Raw genomic sequence first — 20,877 nt, forward strand, 5'->3', positions numbered from 1 at the left:
TGCTAATAAAATTATGCTGTTTATTCAAAGTGATTTGGTTGCTTTAGGTGAGCCAGGACTGACCACAACACACCCAAGGGACTACCTCTCAGCGAGCAGATTTAATAAAATATAGTTCTTAAAGCAGAAGACACATAAACGCAAGAGGACAAATAGGTGTAAGGAAGGAGAGAGTTTGATGCTTCTCATGAATCCAACATCTGTTTGGGAAGGGCCTCTCCTCCTTTTCCCTGGAACTCTTCCTACCGGGATGGCAGGCAGCAGGAGCCCCCCCCCAATTCCAGGGGAAGAGCTTGACCTTGGCTACCCCAATATTTCTGGGGAAGGCCTAGTCCCTCCTTGCCTGCCTCGGCCTCCCTCAGGGATCTCGGAGAGGGGCGCTGCTCAGAGCCATCTGCATGTCCAGCTTCTGCTGAAACCGAAGATGATTTTCCTTTAGCGGCTTGGAGAGGGAAAGCCAAAGTGGCCAGGGGGATCCATTTCTGGGCGGCTGCCTCTTTCTGGCTCCTATAGTGCATTTCGGCATACGGTGTTGTTTTTAGTTGCGAAGTTGTGTTCAACCCATTGGGACCCCATGGACAACTTTCGTCCAGGCCTTCCTTTCCTCTACCATCCCCCCCAGACCATTTAAGCTCAGTGACTCCATCCAGCCACCCCATTCTCTGCCGTCCCCTTCTTTTGCCCTCCATCTTTCCCAGCATTCGGCTCTTCTCCAGTGAGTCCTGCCTTCTCATTAGGTGGCCAAAGGATTTGAGTTTCCTCTTCAGGATCTGGCCTTCTAAAGAGCAGTCAGGGTTGATCTCTTCAAGGACTGACCGGTTGGATCGCCTTGCAGTCCAAGGGACTGGCAGCCCCAGAGTTCAAAGGCCTCCATTCTTTGGTGCTCAGCCTTTCTTATAGTCCAACTTTCACAGCCATACATTGCATTACAAAAGCGTCGGCTTAACTCCGCCTCTTTCCAAACGGGCAGCGGGTCTTCCTGAATCCCGCTGCCTTGGGGAAGGGTCAGCCCCCGCGTTCCTCCTTCCAGCTCCGCGGGCCCCGAGCCGATCGCCTGGCCGTCGAAGGGCATTCAAGAGCGCTCCGGAGCCCGGTTCGCCCCCTTGCAGCGAGATGAGGACGGCATGCCCGCACCTGGGCGCCGGCCAGAAGAAGCCCGGGGAACGCCCACCTGCCTCTTCTCGTCTGACTGGCGGGGGGAGGTGACGGGCTGGAGGGCCTGAGGAGCACGGATGCCCCGCTTGCCCGCGCCCTCCTCGGCTCTCCCAGCGCCGGCGGGGCTTTCGGCTGGGTGGGGCTGCCGGAGCGATTGCGGGGGCGCTTCTTCCTGCGGCACCGGGGCAAGCAATCCTCCGCAGCCGCCTCGGGACTCCCGCCACTAGCCGGAAGCAGCTGGCCCGGCTGCCAGCCTCTGCACGCGCCTTCGGAGCCCGAGCCAAGCCGGCGGCGGCAGGAAAGCTGGCCTGGCTGGGCGGGGGGGGGGGGTCTTACCTTGGAAGCGCTCTGTGCTTAGCCTTGAATGGCAGTAAATGGCTGGTGCTCCTCACCACGCAGATGCGTATTTCTTAATTTCCTACAGATCCCTAACAGAGTTTCACCTTCAGCCACGCTCAGCTGAGCTATTAGCTATTCGCTCCATCTCGACCTCTCTCCCTCCTCAAAGCATTGCTCAGTGATTCCTGGCAGAGCGGACGCGGGAGGGGGGCGGCCTTCCTTTCCCTCCAAGACAATTACCAGGATGGGCTGAATAAAGGGAGGCGGGGGCTCCAGCTGTAAAGAAGGTGGGCAGAACCGAGCTCTGGGCTGGTGGCGTTAAATCCCGGCCGGAGAAGGAACTTGGCTCACATGCGATTCCAGCCGCAGCTCCTGCTCTTTTCAGCCATTAAGCCCGAGCTCCCGGCAGGGTGGGGATGACCTGCCCACTTCCCATCCGAGGCGTCTGGAGAGGTACCCAGAGAAGGCCCAAGGCTCCATTCTCCCTACCACCCTGCGCCGGGCAGTGACTTCTTTGCCAGAAGCTGCTGTTTGATTTCCCACCCCCCATCACCATCATGGTTTTGGGTTGCCTGGGCAGCCAGGAGAAAGAGGTGGAGCCTCAGAGCAGCCTGGAGCCCAGGAAGCAAGTGTGCTGCTAGGCGACTGTGTCAACTCAAAGATTGGCCCCTGGACCAGTCATTGGGCCTGTGCTAAGAGGGCCGGCCTTGGACAGAGCCCCTGCAGTTGCTGCCGCCATTGCTGATAGCTCCCAGGGAACAGCTGCTTTGAGAGTCTTGTTGGCCAGAGCAAGAGGATCAGCTGACCTGCTGTAGGAAGTCTTGCATTTTGCAATGACAGGTAAAGGTTGAATTTTCTGGGTTAGCTCCCCCCCCCAATGAGATGCAAACCTTTGAAGATGTACAGGTGGGTGGGGGTGGAGTCCCAGAGCTCTGAGAAATAGCAGGGTTTCCATCTGGCTTCTTCGGGAATTTTAGCATTGCTCTTCTGGGTGGCCCTGATGGGCAAAGGGCAGAGGAAGCCAGAGGGCTGAGTGATGTTTCAAGGGCTTTGACTCAGCAGCCTCACCCTGGACCTGTGTAGGTTGTGCGCCAGGGATTCTCTTCCTGCTAATGACGGCGGCTGTCAAGGGACTGTTGCCAGGGGTGTTGTGCTCTTTGGGTCTCTCAGTTACTTGGGCAACAGAAGACACTTTCTCTGAGGGTGCTTTGAATTTAGGTGAGGAAACTTTGGGGAGAAGATGTGCAGAAATTCTGGAGGACTTGTGATGACAGTTGTTCATCAACTGCTTTGAGTGGGCTGAGGCAGTAGCTACAGTAGTGGCCAAAATTGTGGAAACCTTTTGGGAAAAGTGTAGTTTCTAAAACTAGCTAATAACGCCACTTTTTTTCAGAGTAGTACTATAAAATTATATATCAATGAAAAGATAATTTAATCAAGAATGTAATGTAATAACTTTTATGAAGGATTTGCTATTAGAATATCAGTTACAGTATAAAAAAGAAAAATGAAACATGTAGAAAAATGAGATATACAAAAATTATCACGTCAGTTAATAGTTGGGTACCCTTTAGCATGAATTACAGCCTTACAATGTCTTCCCATAGAGTGAACCAGGTCTTTTAGTTCTGCAGCTGTTATAATGTGAAACCAAGATTGAAAGATTGCTTCTATTAACTGGGTTTTATTGCTGGATCGCTTCTGATTAACAAGTTTCTTTAGACAGCTCCATAGATTTTCAATTGGGTTAAGGTCTGGGCTATTCCCAGGCCATTCCAGCAGTGGAATAGGATTATCTTGAAACTCCAAAATAAAAAGTGGTGTTATTAGCCATCAAATCTCAAAAATACACTTTCCCAAAAAGGTTTCCACAATTTTGGCCACTACTGTATGTTGAGCAGGAGAAACAAATGGTAGACCTACAACAAATGTCTGTTGATTGCTTATTTATACCCTATGACTATCATTAAGTGTTGTACCTTATGATTCTTGCCGAATGTATCTTTTCTTTTATGTACACTGAGAGGATATGCACCAAGACAAATTCCTTGTGTGTCCAATCACACTTGGCCAATAAAGAATTCTATTCTATTCTATTCTATTGAATAGGATAGAATATCCTATTCAAGCACAGAGGATGTGCTTAGATTTTGCCCACCTTGGAAGAACACAAGTGGACTCAAAAATCTTCTTGGATGGAGATGGCCCGGCCTCAATTATCTGTGCCTTCCAGGGTTGGCAAAACTGGCCATGTGCAAGTCTCCTCTGGGAGGCTGCTCAGAAAAGAGCTTCCCTACATTGTCTGTAGAGGCAATGGTTGACTGGGATTGCCCCTTTCTGTTCTCTGCTTCCCCCCTCAAGGACAATTCAGGATACTGCCTTTGACCTGCCATGTCTGTTTAAGATGGGATCAGGGCCCTGAGGTTTGTAACTCCTACCATTCCTCAAGAGGCTGGTCCATTGCCAAAGGAGCATCTCTTCTAGTTGCCCCCCATTGGCAATGAAAAAGCTATTTTCTCAAAATTTACAGGATATAATTTTTCTTGCTATACTAGATGCTTAAAATTACATTTTCAAAGGATGTAGCTTGCCTTCTTGGAAGGTTTCTCCTGAAAGAAAAGAAATGTATAAAGAAAGAAAGAACAAAGAGCACCACTCCCCTGAAAAGACCCCTGAGTTTACTTGGGAGCTGCTAATGCTTGATAAGAGAGGAAATATAAATATGAATATAAATCACGGAGACCTGATGGATTACATCCCAGAGTTCTGTAGGAGCTGGCAGATGTTATCTCAGAACCATTGTATCTTATGTTTAAAAAATCCTGGAGCACCAGGTAATTAGCAGAGGATTGGAAAAGAGCTGATGTGGTTTCCATCTTCAAAAAAGGAAAGGAAAAAAAAACATCTAGGAAACTACAGACCAATCAGCTTAACACTAATATATGGGAAATACTGGAGAAAATAATAAAAAAAACAGATCTGGGAACATCTAGAAACAAAGTTATAACTAGTAGCCAACATGGGTTTGTTAAAAACAGATCATGCCAAACCAATCTTATTTCTTTCTTTGACAAAATGACTAACTTACAGCAAAATGCTGTGGACATAGAATATTTAGATTTCAGCAAGGCATTCGACAAAGTAGACCACAACCTACCGGTATTTCTTGATAAACTAGAAAAATGTGGGATAGACAGCATCACCACCAGGTGGATTTCAACTGGCTGACAAACCATACTCAATGAGTAGTCCTTAATGGTGGTACATCTACATGGAGGGGGTAGGTTCCACAAGGTTCTATCTTAGGACCAGTACTCTTCAATATCTTCATAAATGATTTAGATGAGGGAATAGAAGGAACTCATCAAATTTGCAGATGACACTAAGCTGGCAGGAATAGCCAAAATTCCAGAAGACAAGTTAGGGTCCAAAAACTTGAACAATGGGTCCTATCCAACAGCATGAAATTTAATGTGGAGAAAAGAAAGTTTTATACTTAGGCAGGAACAACCAAAGGCACAAGTACATTGTAGGTGAAACCTGGCTCAAAAACAGTAACTGTGAGAGGGATCTTGGAGTCGCAACAGCCAGAACAGCTAATACAATCTTTGGTTGTTTAAACAGAGGCATAGAATCAAAATCACATAAAGTAAAAGTACTGCTTTATAAAGCTTTAGTAAGGCCACACCTGGAATACTGCATCCAGTTTTGGTCACCACATTACAAAAAAGGACTTTGGAAAAAGTGCAAAGAAGAGCAACTAAGATGATTAAAGGCTTGGAGACAAAAACATATGATGAACGGTTGTAGCAGTGGTGAAATGCAAAATTTTTTTGCTACTGGTTCTGTGAGCGTGTGTGGGGGGGTGTCATATGACTGGGTGAGCATGGCCAACTTTTTTTTTACTTTTTAAAACATTTTTTACTGCCTATTCACCCGAACCAGTATTAAAAAATGCTTTAAAAAGTAAAAAAAGGTTCCAACAATCGTGGAGAGAACCTGTTGTCAGAACCTGTTTTTTACTTTTTTAAAGCATTTTTTTTACTACCAGTTTGCTTGAACCAGTAGTTTTTATCACTACCAGTCCTCCCGAACCAGAGCAAACCGGTAGCATTTCACACCTGGGTTTAGTTATTTATTTATTTTAAAATTTGTATACCGCCCTTCTCCCTGAGGACTCAGGGCAGTGAACAGCCAAGTAAAAATATAAACTACAAACATTAAAATACAATTAAAAAGATATATATAAATTTGGCCCCATGATTAAAACAATAACGGACAATTAAAAACATTTTTAAAAGTGTTAGGCCAGCCCGGCTTGTTGGAAAAAGAAGGTTTTAAGGGCACGGCGGAAGGCACCGAGGTCTTGGATTCTCCTTATCTCTGGGGGCAGCTGATTCCAGAGCGTAGGTGCCCCCACAGAGAAGGCCCTCCCCCTGGGGGTCACCAGCTTACATTGCTTGGCTGATGGCACCCCGAGGAGGCCCTCTCTGTGGGAGCACACAGGTCGATGGGAGGCCATCGGTAGCAGCAGGCGGTCTCGAAGATAACTAGGTTGTAGGAATTGGATATGGTCAGAGAAAAGAAGGACTAGGATGAAAGCAGTATTCCAGTATTTGAGGGGCTGCCACAAAGAAGAGGGGATCAACTTATGTTCCAAAGCACCAGAAGGCAAGACAAGAAACAATGGATGGAAACTAATCAAGGAGAGAAGCAACCTGGAATTAAGGAGAAACTTCCTAAAAGTGAGGACAATTAACCAGTGGAACAGCTTGCCACCAGAAGTTGTAGGTGCTTCATCACTGGAGGTTTTTAAGAAAAGACTGGACAGCCAGTCTTTTCTTACCAAAATGGTATAGGCTCTCCTGCTTGACCAGGGTGTTGGACTAAAAGTCTTCCGAGGTCCCTTCTATTCTGGTGGATTTAAATTTTACTGTCTGCTAGTAATTAAGTAGTTGCAGTTGAGAAATATTGCAGCGTTCCCTTGTGGAAGCTCATGAGTTGCATTTCTGTCAGGCAGTCAGGGTGCTAGAAAGGCCAGCTGGGCTTGAGTGAGTTTGAGCCTCTCCTGTGAGTGGGTGGCTTGTGACCTGACTACCCTTTGCCAGGCACTCTGTCAGGGCTGGACTCCACATGCATCCTGCCACCATTTGGGGAAAGGTGAAAGAACTCTGAGCACATGTCCCACTCGGAGCTGAGTCCTTTCAGGAGAAGCAAGACTCCATTGTGCCGATTTGTTGTTACCTTGAGGGTTTAGGAGACTCCAAGCAAGGAAAAGGAGAGACAGGCAAGGTTTCCCCCCCCCCCCCACTTCTCATCAGATGCTGAAATTGGAAAGCATTTGCTGCCCCCTTCTGGCGGACAAAGGGATTGCTCTGGCAGCAGCCGGAGGCAGAAGGTCCACCTCCCCTTGGTTGCTTAATGGATGCCTGCCAACTGAGGGAACGTCAGTGCCAGGTGTGCCACAAACTGGGAGGCCAATGGGCAAGAGGAGCAGGGCTTTAAGTGTGGCTCTGACGGAAAGACCTCTAGCTGGCAGGAGGGAAAAGCCGGCCCTGTTAGAGGCGGGAAGGCTGTCTGGCTGGAAAGTAGAGCTCTCCTCCCACCCAAAGAGGGTGCCTCAGATGCAGGCCAATCGAAGCAGGCTGACCCCTTTGCCCCAACAGCAGCAGCCAGACAAGGGTGCCTGCTAGGCCAAAACAGCACCACGCACTCTGGCAGCTACTTCATGTCCAAACTCTGGGGTTCTTAGAGGAATCTTTGTTTTAAGCTTTTACTATAAAGATGTAGTCACAATATTCTTCAGGCTGACAATAAAAACAATAGAAGGAGTGAGATGCTTGAATCAAAATAAGGAAATAAAACATAAAAACAACTCAAGGAAAAACTTGCATTAGGGCATGTCTGCCTTCCAAGTTCTATTATTCCCAGGAATTTCTGCATGTAGGAACATCGGGGGGAGGGGAGGGGGGAGCTTGTCCTCTCTTTCCTCTCTCCTTCGGTTCTGTTCTCCCCAGTGTTTGACTTTTGTGGTGCCTTCTTTCATGGCGAACGGATAGGATTCTTTGAGTCTCTGCTTTTGAGGAGAAGGAGAAAGGGTGGGGGGACCTAGCTTGGAAAAGTTGGGTCTCCCCTTCAAAAGTTTTCAGTCTAGAGTTGATGCATGGCTGCAGCTCCCTGGACGTGTGCCAGTGGCTCATGAGCACATCCATCCACTTCCACACAGATGTTTGCATGTGCAGATAGGAATGCCTCCCACACTGCTGCTCCTTTTGGAGTCGGGTACCCCAGGCTCAAGCTGAAGAGCCTTTCATTTGGCCACTGGTGTCAAACAGCCCAGCGCCCCATCTTCCCCAGACCTTGCTATTTTATTTGCAGGAGGAGAGTCCATCAGCATCCTTGGTTTGGTCCTTGGTGTCAGCCTCTCCCTCTTGATCCTCGCTGTTCTTGGCTATGTCCTGGTCAGGTGGTACCGGGAAGGACCCTGCTGGGACAGTAAGTGGGGCAGAATGGAGTCATAGATGTAATTGCAAGGTAACTGGTGATCCTTAGACTTTAGGGACAATTGGCAAAGCAGGAACCTGCTTGGGGAGATTTCCTCACCTCAGATAGTGGAGAGCAACTGCGGCCCCATAGACTTATCATTATGGGAGACGGCAGACTCTCTAATGTTGAGGTCAGATTTTTAAGAATGTAACCTAATTTTTGGAGGGGGTTGAGGGGAACCAGCCCTTATCCTTATATGATCCTGCAGCTATAACAGTGAACGTGGGGGCTCCTTTTGTATATGGGGGACGGGAGGTAGCTGTGCATGATACAGAGAGAAATGGAAAGTACTTTTATTTTACTTATTTATTAAATTTGTGTGGTGCCCATCTCACTATGGAAAGTCAGTTCAAGGGGAAGGATTAAGCCCTCCACACAACATCCCCCCAGGCTGCCTGGTCTTGTTCTTTAGTAAAACAGTAGAGCCTTAAAGAGGGACTCCATTATCTCTTCTGTAATTTTTCTAGAGAAGTAATTAAAGAATCTGGTGCTCAGAATTTAACTTTCTGTCTTCCTTGCCTTGTTTTGTTTCCTCCAGGGCCTAATTTTGTGTTCAGGTTTTATCACATCCGGTAAGTGCATTTCAGGAAGCGGCTTTGGGGTTCATAAGAGTTGCAATTTATAAAAACATATTTCCTGCCTTAGAAGTGTACTTTTGTTCTGCCTGTTTATTTATTTATTAGATTTATGTGCTGCCCAACTTGTCTTTTTTGCTTTGCGCTTTTGTGTTTTATTAATTTATGGGGTTGCTGATCAGATCCTGGTTCACCTCTCCTGGAGATAGCCCTCGGAAGGGCAGGAAACAGGCAGCTGCAGTCCCAGAGAGCAGCCCCCACCATAGGCCAGCCCAGGCAGCAAGCAGAAGGGCTGAGAGCCAGTTCTCCAGGGGGCCTCTGTTCAGGGCTGGCTTATTCCCAGGCCATTCCAGCAGTGGAAGAGGATTATCTTTATTCTTTGGAACCTGCTCTTTTTCCCCCTTGAATGGATGCATGTGCCTTTTTTAGCATTATGAGCCATAACACTAAGTCCACCACCAACACGCTTCTGCCAGTTGATGTATCTTTGCCCCTTTAGCAACCTGAAGCCACTGAGACTGGAGTTGGCCCCTCCCTTCACCATCAGTGGTTCCACGCATCATGGAGCAGGTGTCGGCTATGGGCAATTTCATGAGAGGGACTGTAGGATGGAGATGTGCATAAGTGACCATGAGGCTCTTCCAGCATCGTCCTGGCCCAGTTCCACAGCTGCCATGAGGATCTGAAGTGCTGGGCAGCAGGAGGGTAAGCTTTGGGTGGATTTGGGCAGCTATGTAACCTCTTCCTGAGAGCAGAGATGTGTGGACACTCACTGCCCCCAACCCTTCTGTATTGCTCCTTAGTCCCCCTACCAGATGGACCTGAAGTTGGCTGGCCAACCAGACTCAGTGTGTGGTCCTCAACGGAGCTACATCTCCCTGGAGGGAAGTATGCAGCGGGGCTCCTCAGGGTCCTGTCTTGGCCCCAGGGCTCTTCAACATATTCAGAAATGACCTACATTGGGAGGGGATTAAAGGAGTACTCCTCAACTATGGATGATATCAACGGTGGGGGAAATGGCTAAAACTTTGAAAGATAGACTCAAGATTGAGAAAGATTTGGACCAATTTGAACTTAATTCAAGAAGATGCAGTTTGGTGGTGAGAAAAGTAAAGTTCTACACTTAGACAGGAGAAAACAGATGGAGAGCTACAGGAGAGAGAGCATCTGTCTCAACTGCAGTTGAGAGGAATGTAGGATGGACTCCCGTTTAAGCATCAGTCAGCCGGGTGCTGCAGCTGCCAAAAAAAACCAAAGCAGTTCCAGGCTGCATCAGCAGAAGGACAGCATCAAGATCACAGGAAGTGATAATACCGCTCTATCATGCAGTGGAGAGGTCACATCTGGAAGATTGCATCCATCCAGTTCTAGGTATCATCGCCATGATACAAAAAAGATACTGAGGCCCTAGGAAGAGTCCAGGGAAGAGCAACAAAGATGGAAAGGATATTTACAATAGCTTAACAAATGTCTATGGATATTCTCAATCATCCAGGTCATGGTTGTCCCAAAGGTGTTTCTCCCCCCCCCCACCAAAAAAAAAAAAAAGAACTGAATTAGTTCTTTTGCTTCTTGGATGAGAAGCAAAACGTTTTCAAAGAAAAAAACAAACTCTAGCTGCCTTTTGGAAAAAAAGCACCTTTGGAAAACTAGCTTAACAAAGAGAATACTTGAAGGGTGGCCACAAGGCAGATTTATGTTCTCCATAGCACCTGAGGGTAAGGCAAGAAGCAATGGGTGGAAACTAGTTAGAAGGAGATCCAACTTAAATGAGGATGACGTTCCTGATAGTGAGAACTGTTAAAACAGTGGGAAAACTTGCCTCCTAGAGTTGTGGGTGCTGTATTGTTGGAGATTTTCAAGAAAAGATTGGTCAAGGATTATGTCCGAGAAGGTATGAGGACTTCTGCCTTGAGTAGGGACCTCCAAGTTCTCTCCAACTCTGATTCTGGGATAAGGGTCTCTGAAAATTTAAAACCCTCTTGGAAACAATGCATGGAGGGATGTGATCAAGGCTGTGACAAAGACCAGGAATAACATCTCCACTTGTATCCCTTTTCAGGATGATGGTGGGAAGAGCATGTGATGTTCCTGCAGGTTGAGTCATGTGTCCTGTTGGGACTTTAGGGAAGTAAGATGGATTATTGAAATCCCTCCTTGGCTGTTTTGTGTGATACTGAATTGTCAGGTCCCAGCAATCCTATGTCTCCTCTGCGCTCAATAAAATTACAGCACCCTTCTCTTTAGACTAATAGTCTTGGCCAGTTGCAGTTCAGAACCAGCTGCAGTAACAACCCTGCAGCAAGCCAGTCCATCATCCCCACTGACCAGGCAGTACACGAACAGCAGTGCTTGGAGAATGGTATGGACTCCCTTTGGTTGACTGTGGGGCATTTCATATTTTAGGCTGCTTCTCTTGAATTTTGGATTCTCTGCAGACACAGCGGGGTGTGTGTGTGTGTGTGTGTGTAAAATAGAAGGACAGCAGTTGCTTGCGGAGCTACTCTTTTAACAGAGGAGCATTCCGGATGGGTTTCCCTGGTGCCAAGTGGTTCAGTCCATGCCCCCCTTTTATAGTTCCCCCCTCCTCCTCCCACTCCTGGGACAAACCCTTGCTTTTAAATGCTGATGGGGGGAGGGTGGCTGATCCCTGTTTAGGACAACAGGAACCCGCTAGCCTTCCTAGCATAAGCCCCACCCAGCCATGGGCAAGAAGGGTGAAGCCCTTTAGAGCAGCGGTCACCAACTGGTGGTCCGTGGACCACTGATGGTCCATGAGAAAATTTTGGTGGTCCACAGAAAAATTATTTGCATTTTTTATATTGCACTAAATCAGGGGTCCTGAAACTAAGACCCCTGAGCCAGATACGTGCAATGAATGTTTGTGTTGCTGCAGAGTCTCTCACTTCGGGGTCTTCTTGTGTGGGTCGGAGGGAGGCAGAAATTCCGACTAGGGGTCTGCTTCGGCCTCCTGGTGCAGGGCTTTGGGTGAAGGCTGGAGGGCAGTGCCGCTGGTGGCAAAGAGCCGGAGGGCCTTGTTCCAATGGGACTGCATCATGGCCTGGAACTGGGTGACCATCTCAGCCCTCTGAGCCTCCAGGTACAGGTACCTGGCCTTGCACTCCCACAGGTCTTCCCTCTGCTCGGAAAGCCTATGCTCCTAGTCCTCAGTGAGGTGCTTCTGCTGAGCCTCCTTCTCGGTCAGATCCAATTTGAACTGACACAGCTGTTTTGCCAATTCTTTCTCGTGGCGGCTGCTTAGCTCCAACAACTGCTTCCTGTTGGGGCCCTAAGGAGCCCGGGTGGGGAGGCGAGGAGTGGCTGGCAGGGGAGGGGCAAGGAGAGGCCAGCAAGGTGCCCCTTGACGTGAGTGACATCGAGTTGACCACACCCACTGACTCACATGACCACCTAGCCATGCCCACCCAGCCGGTCATTAGGCAGATCATATTAGTGGTCCGCGGGATTTAAAATTACGAAATTAGTGGTCCCTGAGGTCCAAAAGGTTAGGGACCCCTGCTTTAGAGGAACCTTGGAAAGGGCTGCTTCTGTTCTTGATAAACATCCAATCCACCCAGGAGGGGTGGGGGTGGGGGTGGAGGGAGAGGGGAGGGGGGAGGCTCCGTTCCCCAAAGTCTTAATTTACCATAATGGAAATGCATTCTTTATTGTGCTGTGTTCAAAGTTTAATCCTGAAGTATCACATAGCTAAACAATATTTATTAAATAAGGCAAAAGACATTGGTAAAGATAATTTAGCTGAGTTTAAAATAAATAAAGTTGGTTTGTACAAAAAAATCCAAGGCTTTTTGAGACGATCCTTTTGTATTAACCACAAAAACCCTGCCTGATAGTTTGATCGTTATTTTTATTTTAGTGGTTTCTTGTAAGCTTTTCATATTGTCGGAGTTGGGTGATCATATAAATTCTTTAAATAAAATAAATAAATAATTAAATTAAATTAAATTAAATTAAATTAAAATAAAATAAAATAAAATAAATAAAATAAAATAAAATAAAATAAAATAAAATAAAATAAAAGATGGTCTGGGGGGGCCCTCTTTAGGAAGCTTGGCCTGGGAGGACGGTTCTTGGGGATCGGGGGGGGGGAGGCAAGACTTAAGGTGGACTTCTGTTGAGCAGCTGCTTGTCCTATGAGTTGCAGAAGACCTGGGCAACTGAGCGCCCCCCTCCCTCTGTTACCCAGCACCATTCCAAGCCAAGGGCAGAGTCTCTATCCCCACCTCCCCAGAGTCCTCCATGAGATCCGGGTACCTGAGGCCTGGGTCTTTATCACTGCTTCAGTTCCTTCTTAGGGGAGGACTCCAGTTAGACCTCCAACACCAGGCCCCTCCTATTTAGGAATGGCTGGACTTGGAACTTTGCAGGCCAGCAGCATGGTCACCCCACGGCTTATTCATCAGGAAAGTCAGCGAAAGGGCAGCTCCTGCGGATTTTTGGAAAAGCAAAACAGGGCAGGAGGAAGGGATTTCTTAGAGAGAAATGGATGGAGTCCCATTCTGGGTTGCAGCTCTGGGCCCTTTGGATGGCAGTCATGGCACCAAGGCACACATTTACCAACCATTGCAGAGGATCCAAAAATGCAGGTCTTTTTTCTACTAGAGGCCTCCACTCTCCCCTTTCATAGCACAGCCCTCTCCAGTCTTGTGCACATTGTTTCGTGCTCTTTCTCATGTGCAAGGCCCTTTTCGGCTTCCTTTCCTTTTCAGAAGAAAAGGGAGAGTGAGCCGTACTACAGGTGGTCCTTGCTTAACAACTGCCCTGTTTACCAACTGTTCAAAGCTATGATGGTGCTAAAAAAGTAACGTTACAACCAGTCCTCACATTTACGTCTGTTGCAGTATCCTCACAGACATGTCTTGAGATTCGGGCACTTTGCATCCAGCGGGCAGTTACAATTATCACAGTGTCCCATGGTCACATGACCAACGTGTGAGCTTCCTAGCCAGCTTAATACAAGCGGAGCTAATGGAGAAGCTGGCAGGAAAATTACAGGTCGCAGTCACAGGATGCCTTGTTTAATTACCAGATCACTTAGTGATGGAGTTGCTGGTCCCAACTCTGCTCATTAAGCAAGGACTACCTCACTGTATTTGTTGTTGTCTCTGCCTTTGGAATGCCCAGTTTCTCCTCCAACCTCACAGATCAGACTTTGGGAGAGTGCCATTTTCAATGTTTGAGCTACATCCAATGAAAAGAAGAGAAAATGCAATGAAGCAATCAGGAGCTTTGCATCTGGGATCCCTCTTCCCTTCTCAAGTTCTAAGACAGATTCTTAGTTCTCTGCAGGGTTCTGCCTTTGTGGATCCCGGGAAGGAGGCAGACCTCTTACATCCAGCACTGAGAAGGAAAGCTCTGGGGATGGGATCCTGGCTCAGCTGTCGCTGGAGGGGAAGTGGCAATGGAGGCTCTTGTCCAGAGAAGCCCAACCTCTGAGCTGACTCACAGGGCAATTGCTATGGTCCAAAGACATCCAAGGACATGCTGTGTGGGAACTGCTCTTTCTCCTGATCCACACGATGAAGAAAGTCCTTTGGGAGAGCAACCCCCTGCAAGCCAGGGGGGGCTCCGAGGAAGGTCTGCTTCAAATAGCCAGTAGTCAGACTGGGGTGGGGAAGCACCTCCCCATCCATGCTGGAGGGAGGCCGCGGGCAATCCTCAGGATTCAAAGGAGCCCCTGACTGTTGCTTGTACCCAGAAAAATGGGCCTGAGTCACATCCTTGGGTGGTGATCCCTCACCTGGGAACAGCTGCTCTTTTATTCCAAAGCTTCCTGCATCTTTCTGCATGTCAGTCTCTTGACCAATGTCCAGGGTGAAATGCAGATTGTCCAAGCTGCCAGAGGTTTCCTCCAGGCAAATGCCACTGTCTGCACTGCAGCCACTGCCTTCCTCCAGCCCTCTGCCCTCTTCCCGCTGGCAGTTCTTCTCTGGAAGCACCGCTCCAGTGCAACAGCTCCCTCTCCTTTCCAGGTGTGCGTGATCCTGTGGACCCAGGAAGAACAGTTGCTGGATGGACTCGGTCTCCATGTGTAGGATGCGGATATCGCTTTTCTCCATCAGTCCCCAGCAGAAGCTGTGCCCAAGGGGTGATTTCTGGTATGCAAAAGAAAAGAGGGGGGAGAGTCAGCTGACAGAGTCTCCAGGCAGCCCCAACTAGTGGTCACTCCAGCTCTTCCAGGAATCTCACCCAATTCATGAGATTCTTCCCAGAAAGAAGATTCTCCCCCCACCCCCCAGTTCTTCAGGCAGACAACAACCCTTTCCAAGGGAAAGAAAAATCAGCATGGACAATGGCTCAATCAATCAATCAATCAATCAATCTGAATAGAGCTGGAAGGGACCTTAGAGAGACCTTGGAGCCATCTGGCCTGGACTATGGAGGTTCAGATCCGTCCTTTGTAGCTGTGGATTGATCATCCTTTCTTGGCTTCAGGTGAGGACAGTTTTTTCGACAAACGGCTTGTAAGTTTAAAGAAAGTTGGCAGTTTGACTAAGTCATTGTTGGAGAGTGCAAAATACCCTGGAAACAGGGGCTCCCACCCTTTGGACAGTGGACACAATTCCTTCTTTGAGAGTTTTTGAGGGACTGGGATTTGGCCAACATCAGAGAACTTTCCTATTTGCTTCTCTGAGGGCCATCTGGGTTTGGGAAGCAGTGGTTATTTTGGGGAGGGGGTCTTACCAGGACTGAAGGCATCCTTGTGGGCTTCTTCTTGCAGGCAGAGGCCAAGCCCAGCCCTGAACCCAGAATCCCAAGACTTAGAAGAGTCAGGAGGGCCAAACTCGGGGTAAGGAGAGAGTACTCTGCAAAGGAATGTTCCCACATGTGATTGATCAGGGTGGGCCATTCATCCAAGACAGACAGTGCTGGGCAAACTGTGCCCTCTCACTCTGGCCACCAAAAGTTCCAGCAGTTGTGTTGGAAACAAGCCAACAGTTTGATTCAGAAAAAAACACGGACACCAGGAATGGTTGCCTTATTTAGGACGGTAAAAGAACTAGGAAGATCCTAATGCTGGGGAGCTAAATAAAGGCCACTCCCCCTGTTAGTCTTGGGCTGAGACCAATAGAGCCTTCTCCCCACTTGACCCGTTTCTAGTCTAGAAATACCAAAACCAAATTTTATCTCAAAGCTGCTCAGGGGCCTCCAGACTTTTAAAGAAAGTAGTAAGACCAATAACTTAGATGGGCCAGCAGAGGGCTGTCTCCAAGATAAGCTTCACTCTGTGTGTGTGTGTGTGTGTGTGTGAGAGAGAGAGAGAGAGAGAGAGAGAGAGAGAGAGAGAGAGCGGGAGGGAGGGGGAGAGGGAGAGGAGGGGGGGGCTTTGCCACAGGCTCTGACTTCCTTGGCTACAGGGAGTGAGCCAGAGGTACAGAGAAGGCTGGTGCTCACCTTCTAGGGTGGGTATTGAGACACACTGCTCCTCTGTCCAGTTAGCAGCGTTTGGCCTGGAGGCCACACGAGGCTGTACACTGATGCAGTACTGCTCCCCCCACAGCAGTGGGGGCAGATCAAATTCCAGGCTGCTGTAGACCTGCAGGAGCTGTGGAGGAGAATGGGCAGAACCTCATCAGGCCTTCCTCCCTACCAAGCTCAGGCCACTTGTTGTCCCAGCCCATGGCACCCTTGGGCTCCTGAGGGGCTTCTGTTGGTGCTTCAGTAGCTGCCATTCCAACTCCCCCAGTCAGTCCCACGGCTCACCTAGTCACTGGTGATGGACTGAGGCTCACCTCCTGATTGTTGGACACTCTTTGGACTCGGGCAAGATATTCCCCCCATGCCTCATAGCTGCCTTCGTAAGTGAGGTTGGCCCAGCAGCTGGTGGGAAGCTGCAGCGAGACATGGAGCTGGTTGCCACTCCTGGAGAGGGTCACCTTGGAGAGCCACAGAGTTGCTGGGGAGAAGGAGGTGAGGTAAGGTGAGGAGAGGGTAAAGCTGGAGGAAGCTGCCTCCCCAGGGGGTCGCCCTGAACAGCTCCCCCCTCCTAGGTTCGCCTCCTGGGGCCGGCATGGCTCCTTCGCCCCACCAGGAAAAGCTGGCGGCTCTTGGGCCGTGCCTGGTCCCCGAAGGAGAAGCTGGCTCTTCAGCCTCTTGCGCTACCTTCGCTAGGCGTAAATCGGCGCGTCAGTCTCCAGGCGGAGGAGCTGTTCCCGGCTATGGCGCGCACCCGGGCCAAGTAATGAACCGCGGGCTGCTGAGTTTCGCAGGTGAGGTCACAGGAGAGGAGCGCGATCCGGGTACAATTGGCGGCGGCTCTCCAGCTGTCGTTGCCGAGCCTGCGGGCGGCGGGAAGTGAAGCCGAAGACGGTTATGACACGGAAGAAAGGCAAGGACCCCACCCGAGCCGCCTGGCCTCTCTCTCTCTCCCGCCTTGCCCTGCCCTTACCGCCGATACTGCACCTCGTACAGGAGCCCGGCGCCCGCTTTAGGGCCCGCTTTCCAGCGAAGCAGGTGATGGAAGACGCGGGCCTGGAAGTGGACCGCCGTGGGCGCGGCGAGAACCCGCTCTCCTCCTGAGGACACAAGCAGCGCCCGGGCGGTTAGCAGGCCCTCGGCATCCCGGGCCCCGCGCCCGACCCTCCCTCTCTCTCCCGCTCGCCTCCCGCGGGCAGGCCGCTTGGAAGCCGCCGCGGTTGGCTCTTCACTCACCGTGGCTCGGAAGACCGGACGCGGCGAGCAGCAGCAGCAGCAGCAGCAGCAGCAGCGCGGACACCACCACCTCGCCCATCCTAGGCGTTTGCCGGACGGCCACTGAACGAAGAGCGTTTGCTGGAGCAGCTGGCTCGGCTTTCACTTCCTCTGGGCATTTCCCCGCTGCTTCCCCTTTTGGGGAAAGCCCCGCCCGCGCCTCTCTCTGCCGCCGGACCCGCCGCTTTTGCCGGAGAAGGAGCGGACGAGGAGGACCAGTTGTGCGCTGGGGAAGGAGCGACAGAAGGTGTCACGAGAGCTACCGGAAGCCCTTCCCCGGCCTGCCCAGCTCTTGGCCGCCTGCTTGCCCACCCTGCCGCGACCCCCCTCCCCGCTGCTCATCTTCTGCTTCTGAACTGCGACCCTTCCTCCACTCTGGACGGCCCCTGTCTTAACTGGAGGGAGATGGAGAGCCGGTTTGGTCTAGTGGTTAAGGCACCAAGATAGTAACCGGGTGCCTGTGAGTTCTAGTCTTGCTTTAGCATGAAAGTCAGCTGGGTGACCTCAGCCAGTCCCTCCTCCTCAGCCCACCCACCTCACATGGTTGCTGTCGTGGGGAAAAGAGGAGGAAGAAGGAACTTTAGAGATGTTCGGTTTCCAAGCTCCCGTCCTGACTTTCGATGGCTCAGTCTTGGGTTGTCCTCCCTGTGGGAACTGCCACCTCCCAAAGTCTTTTGGAGGAACTGTTGGATTCTCCACTCTGAGGTCATTTCTGATTTCCACCACTTGGGCAATTTGCCACCCCACTACCCTCATTTGGGGCTGTTTCTGCGGTCAAAAGATGCAGGCAGGTGCTGGAACACGAGACTGAATAAAAGTGCGTCCAGGGAAACCGCTTTTCTCATCCTCCCATCCTCCAGAATAGATTAGCAGGAAGCAGGATTTAGGAGTTGTTCAACTTAAAATTCCATCCTTCTCATTTTGTAAAACTAACCCTTTTGGGAGGGTGAGGGAGGGGGGGTTATAAAGAGAGTGACATCAGGAAGGGCTTTAGAATAGATGCAGCTCATTTCGTTTTCATCTCCCTGGGGTCAGACACCTCTGACTGGCTGGTTTTTCCAAGCTGGACTTTCTGGTGTGCAGGGGAGGGCTTGAAAGCAGCCTCTCCTTTGGATAAGCCTGCATCGCCTGGGCAAGGCCCACCTTGAAGCCAAAGCCAAAGCCAAAGCTAAGATCCTTTCACCAAGGGGTAGCAAGGCTGCTGTGAACCTGGTACTGGCCTCCTTGGCCCCCTGAAAAGCGCCCCAGGGAAGCGGCAGGGAAAACCCCTCCCTCAGAGCCTCTGGCCCTTTCTGGGCTCATCACAATGGCCAAGTAGTGCTCGGTGGCCATCTAAGCTTCAGTGGAGCAGGCTCGGACTTCTTCCGTGGCCCTCTTGCAGGAAAAGGCTGTGTCCCTGGCGGGAGGCCAGCTCCACCTGGCCACCTTCCACTGGACAAGTGCCATGGTTCTCCTGGCCCAGAAGCTTCCACATGTGCTGGGCAGTTGAGGAGGAGGAGGAGGAAGGAGGGAGGGAGGGAGGGAGGGAGGGAGGAAGGCATCTGCAGCCACAGGGGGAGACTCAATGTCCAGCCTCTTTCCAGCTGGAGCTTTGGAATGCCTTTTCTGATACCCTCCCAACCGACTGCCCTGTGTCAGGCTAATCTCTGGTCAGCACAGCATGTTTGTCTGGTGTTCTTGAGAATTGTGCAGAAGGGGTTTGCCACTGCCTCCTTTTGGGATGTTTCCTCACTTCTCAGCCTGACTTTTGGTCCAGGGATTCTCTGGTGGTCTCCCATTTGAGTACTAACCTGGACTGTCCTTGTTTAGTTTCTTCCAATTAATCCAATGAAACAAATAGTGGTCACTGAAGTCCGTCCCCCCCTTTAGTGCATTGGTTTATTCCCCTCCCTCGCTGCTCCTGTTGGTGACCGATGACCTTTAGGAAGTGTACATTCCTTAGTTTAATTGTGCTGGATGCAAAAACAACTTCCTTAATCTTCCCTGAATTTCTCACCATTCAACCTCACTAAATTCTGGTATTATAAGAAAGAGATTAAAATCCGCCACAATTTTCTTGGGAGTGAGAATGATTTAATAAATGTATCTCCTGTTTCCCTTTTAAGAAAGAAACAGAAACAGAAAAACCCCAAATGTTGTAATCGTTCTGCTCTGAGGAATTTGTTTAACCCACTTCCCAATTTTGTTCATGTTCCACTTGAGCGGTTCCCCCCTGAGAAATAGTCACCACATCTGGACAGTGGACACGGATTTGTTTCCGCCCCCTCCTCCAGTAGCAGTTTCATTTTCAGTTCCTTAAAGGCCTCAGGATCATGTCTGCTTTTGCAGAGTTGGTGAAAGAGGGGCGGGAGTGGGAGAGGTCTCCGTTCTTCAGGCTGTTCAATGCAGATCTGTGCATGGGAGGCTTTGGAATGAGAAGCACCAGTTTATACTAACTGGAGCCAGTAGGAGGAGAACCGGGTTACTTTCGGTAGCCGAATATCACTGGTTTGTCTATTGCTACCAGACTCCTCCTGATTTTAGACTGTGGTTCTAACTTCAAAGGCAATCCAAGGGTTTGGATCTGTAGGAAGTTAGCACCCACCCCTCTCCTAGAAGAATGAAATATTTTAGGAAATATTGAAAGGGGCAGAATATTATGTTTCCCTGGATAAGAAATGGAGAAATATGTTTTAAAGACAAAGCAGCTTTCTGCCTCCCCTCACCTTTGTCAATGGGCCATTAAGGCCTCAGCCAAGCTCACTCATTCCCCCCACCTTTGTCAATGGACCATCATCTGCAACACAATAGGACCCAAACAGCAACAGAAATTCCCCACATGACATCTGGGAAGATTACATCAGCCAGCAAAGCTAGCTAAGACCCCCACCCCCTGGGAGTCTGACAACCAATCAGGATACTCTTCCTGTGCCCCAGGAAGTTCAAAGCACAGAGAAGGCATAAAACCAAGGCACACTCAGCATCTCGCCCCTTTTCTGTTCAGGAACTCAAACCATGTGATCCTGTCCACCATCAAATTATCTTTCCAAGCAGTCTCCATGTTTCCAGTGTCCTTTTCCACACTTGGAACTGAACCCAGATGGATATTTCTTCCAACAGATCTCCATATCTTCATGGTTTCTACCTCCTCAGAGCTTCCCAATCCCAGCCAACAGAAGGAGTGGGTCTTCCTGCTAACTGTGCGTAGTCCTCAATGACACTTCAGTTCCTTGGCAATTTGCTGATGTGGGGGAGAAGAAGTGAGTGTTCTCCATCAGCAGACTTGCCCAGGAATCCACCTGACTCCTGCCAGTTCGATGACCCTGGACTCATTCAGAGAGTGAAGTCCATTCTTTGAGTCATAGGGATAAGTTCTGTAACCCCCTGGATTCACTTGTTTGGGCTTTTCCTTCCCTCCCCTCCCCCTGGCATTGCGATAGGGAGATCTTAAACTGCCTCCCCCCCCAGCTTTCTGACAAGAGGCATGAGTGGCCCATGGGCGAAAGCCCTCCAGCTGCAGAAGAGTCCCCTGAAACTGCCGTAAGGTTATTTGGCTTCCAGGCAACCCCAG

At 49.7% G+C, this 20,877-nt stretch overlaps 2 protein-coding genes across 2 annotated transcripts; one reads left to right on the forward strand and one right to left on the reverse strand.

The window, feature by feature from the left end:
- The first annotated feature begins 824 nt into the window (after positions 1-824).
- Positions 825-10,861, forward strand: SMIM35 (small integral membrane protein 35). The gene is made up of 5 exons (XM_034425145.3): positions 825-2,334; positions 7,873-7,989; positions 8,579-8,612; positions 9,115-9,320; positions 9,419-10,861. Exons 1-4 carry the CDS (start codon positions 2,328-2,330, stop codon positions 9,299-9,301), a joined length of 345 nt encoding a protein of 114 aa, XP_034281036.1. The 5' UTR covers positions 825-2,327; the 3' UTR covers positions 9,302-9,320; positions 9,419-10,861.
- Positions 10,862-12,364: 1,503 nt separating this feature from the next.
- IL10RA (interleukin 10 receptor subunit alpha) lies at positions 12,365-17,833 on the reverse strand. Its single transcript, XM_034425143.2, has 7 exons — positions 17,289-17,833; positions 17,026-17,152; positions 16,740-16,915; positions 16,370-16,533; positions 16,032-16,182; positions 15,321-15,442; positions 12,365-14,731 (listed from the first exon to the last, which is right to left on the reverse strand). The coding sequence occupies exons 1-7, from the start codon at positions 17,365-17,367 to the stop codon at positions 14,093-14,095; spliced, it is 1,458 nt and encodes a 485-aa protein (XP_034281034.2). The 5' UTR covers positions 17,368-17,833; the 3' UTR covers positions 12,365-14,092.
- Positions 17,834-20,877: the final 3,044 nt, after the last annotated feature.

This window comes from Pantherophis guttatus, chromosome 9 (assembly GCF_059756535.1).
Source record: "Pantherophis guttatus breed Tessera chromosome 9, ASM5975653v1, whole genome shotgun sequence".
NCBI classification, from domain to species: Eukaryota; Metazoa; Chordata; class Lepidosauria; order Squamata; family Colubridae; genus Pantherophis; species Pantherophis guttatus.

Bases quoted from the DNA above. Each gene is read 5' to 3' on its own strand.
- SMIM35 (XM_034425145.3), top strand. The intron at 7,990-8,578 runs GTAAGTGGGGCA...TGTTTCCTCCAG, and splicing joins GGAAGGACCCTGCTGGGACA to GGCCTAATTTTGTGTTCAGG. The intron at 8,613-9,114 runs GTAAGTGCATTT...TTGCCCCTTTAG, and splicing joins TTCAGGTTTTATCACATCCG to CAACCTGAAGCCACTGAGAC.
- IL10RA (XM_034425143.2), bottom strand. From the start codon at position 17,367: ATGGGCGAGGTGGTGGTGTCCGCGCTGCTGCTGCTGCTGCTGCTGCTG. The intron at 17,153-17,288 runs GTGAGTGAAGAG...TTGTGTCCTCAG, and splicing joins GTCCGGTCTTCCGAGCCACG to GAGGAGAGCGGGTTCTCGCC. The intron at 16,534-16,739 runs GTAGCGCAAGAG...CCTTCTCCCCAG, and splicing joins CCGATTTACGCCTAGCGAAG to CAACTCTGTGGCTCTCCAAG.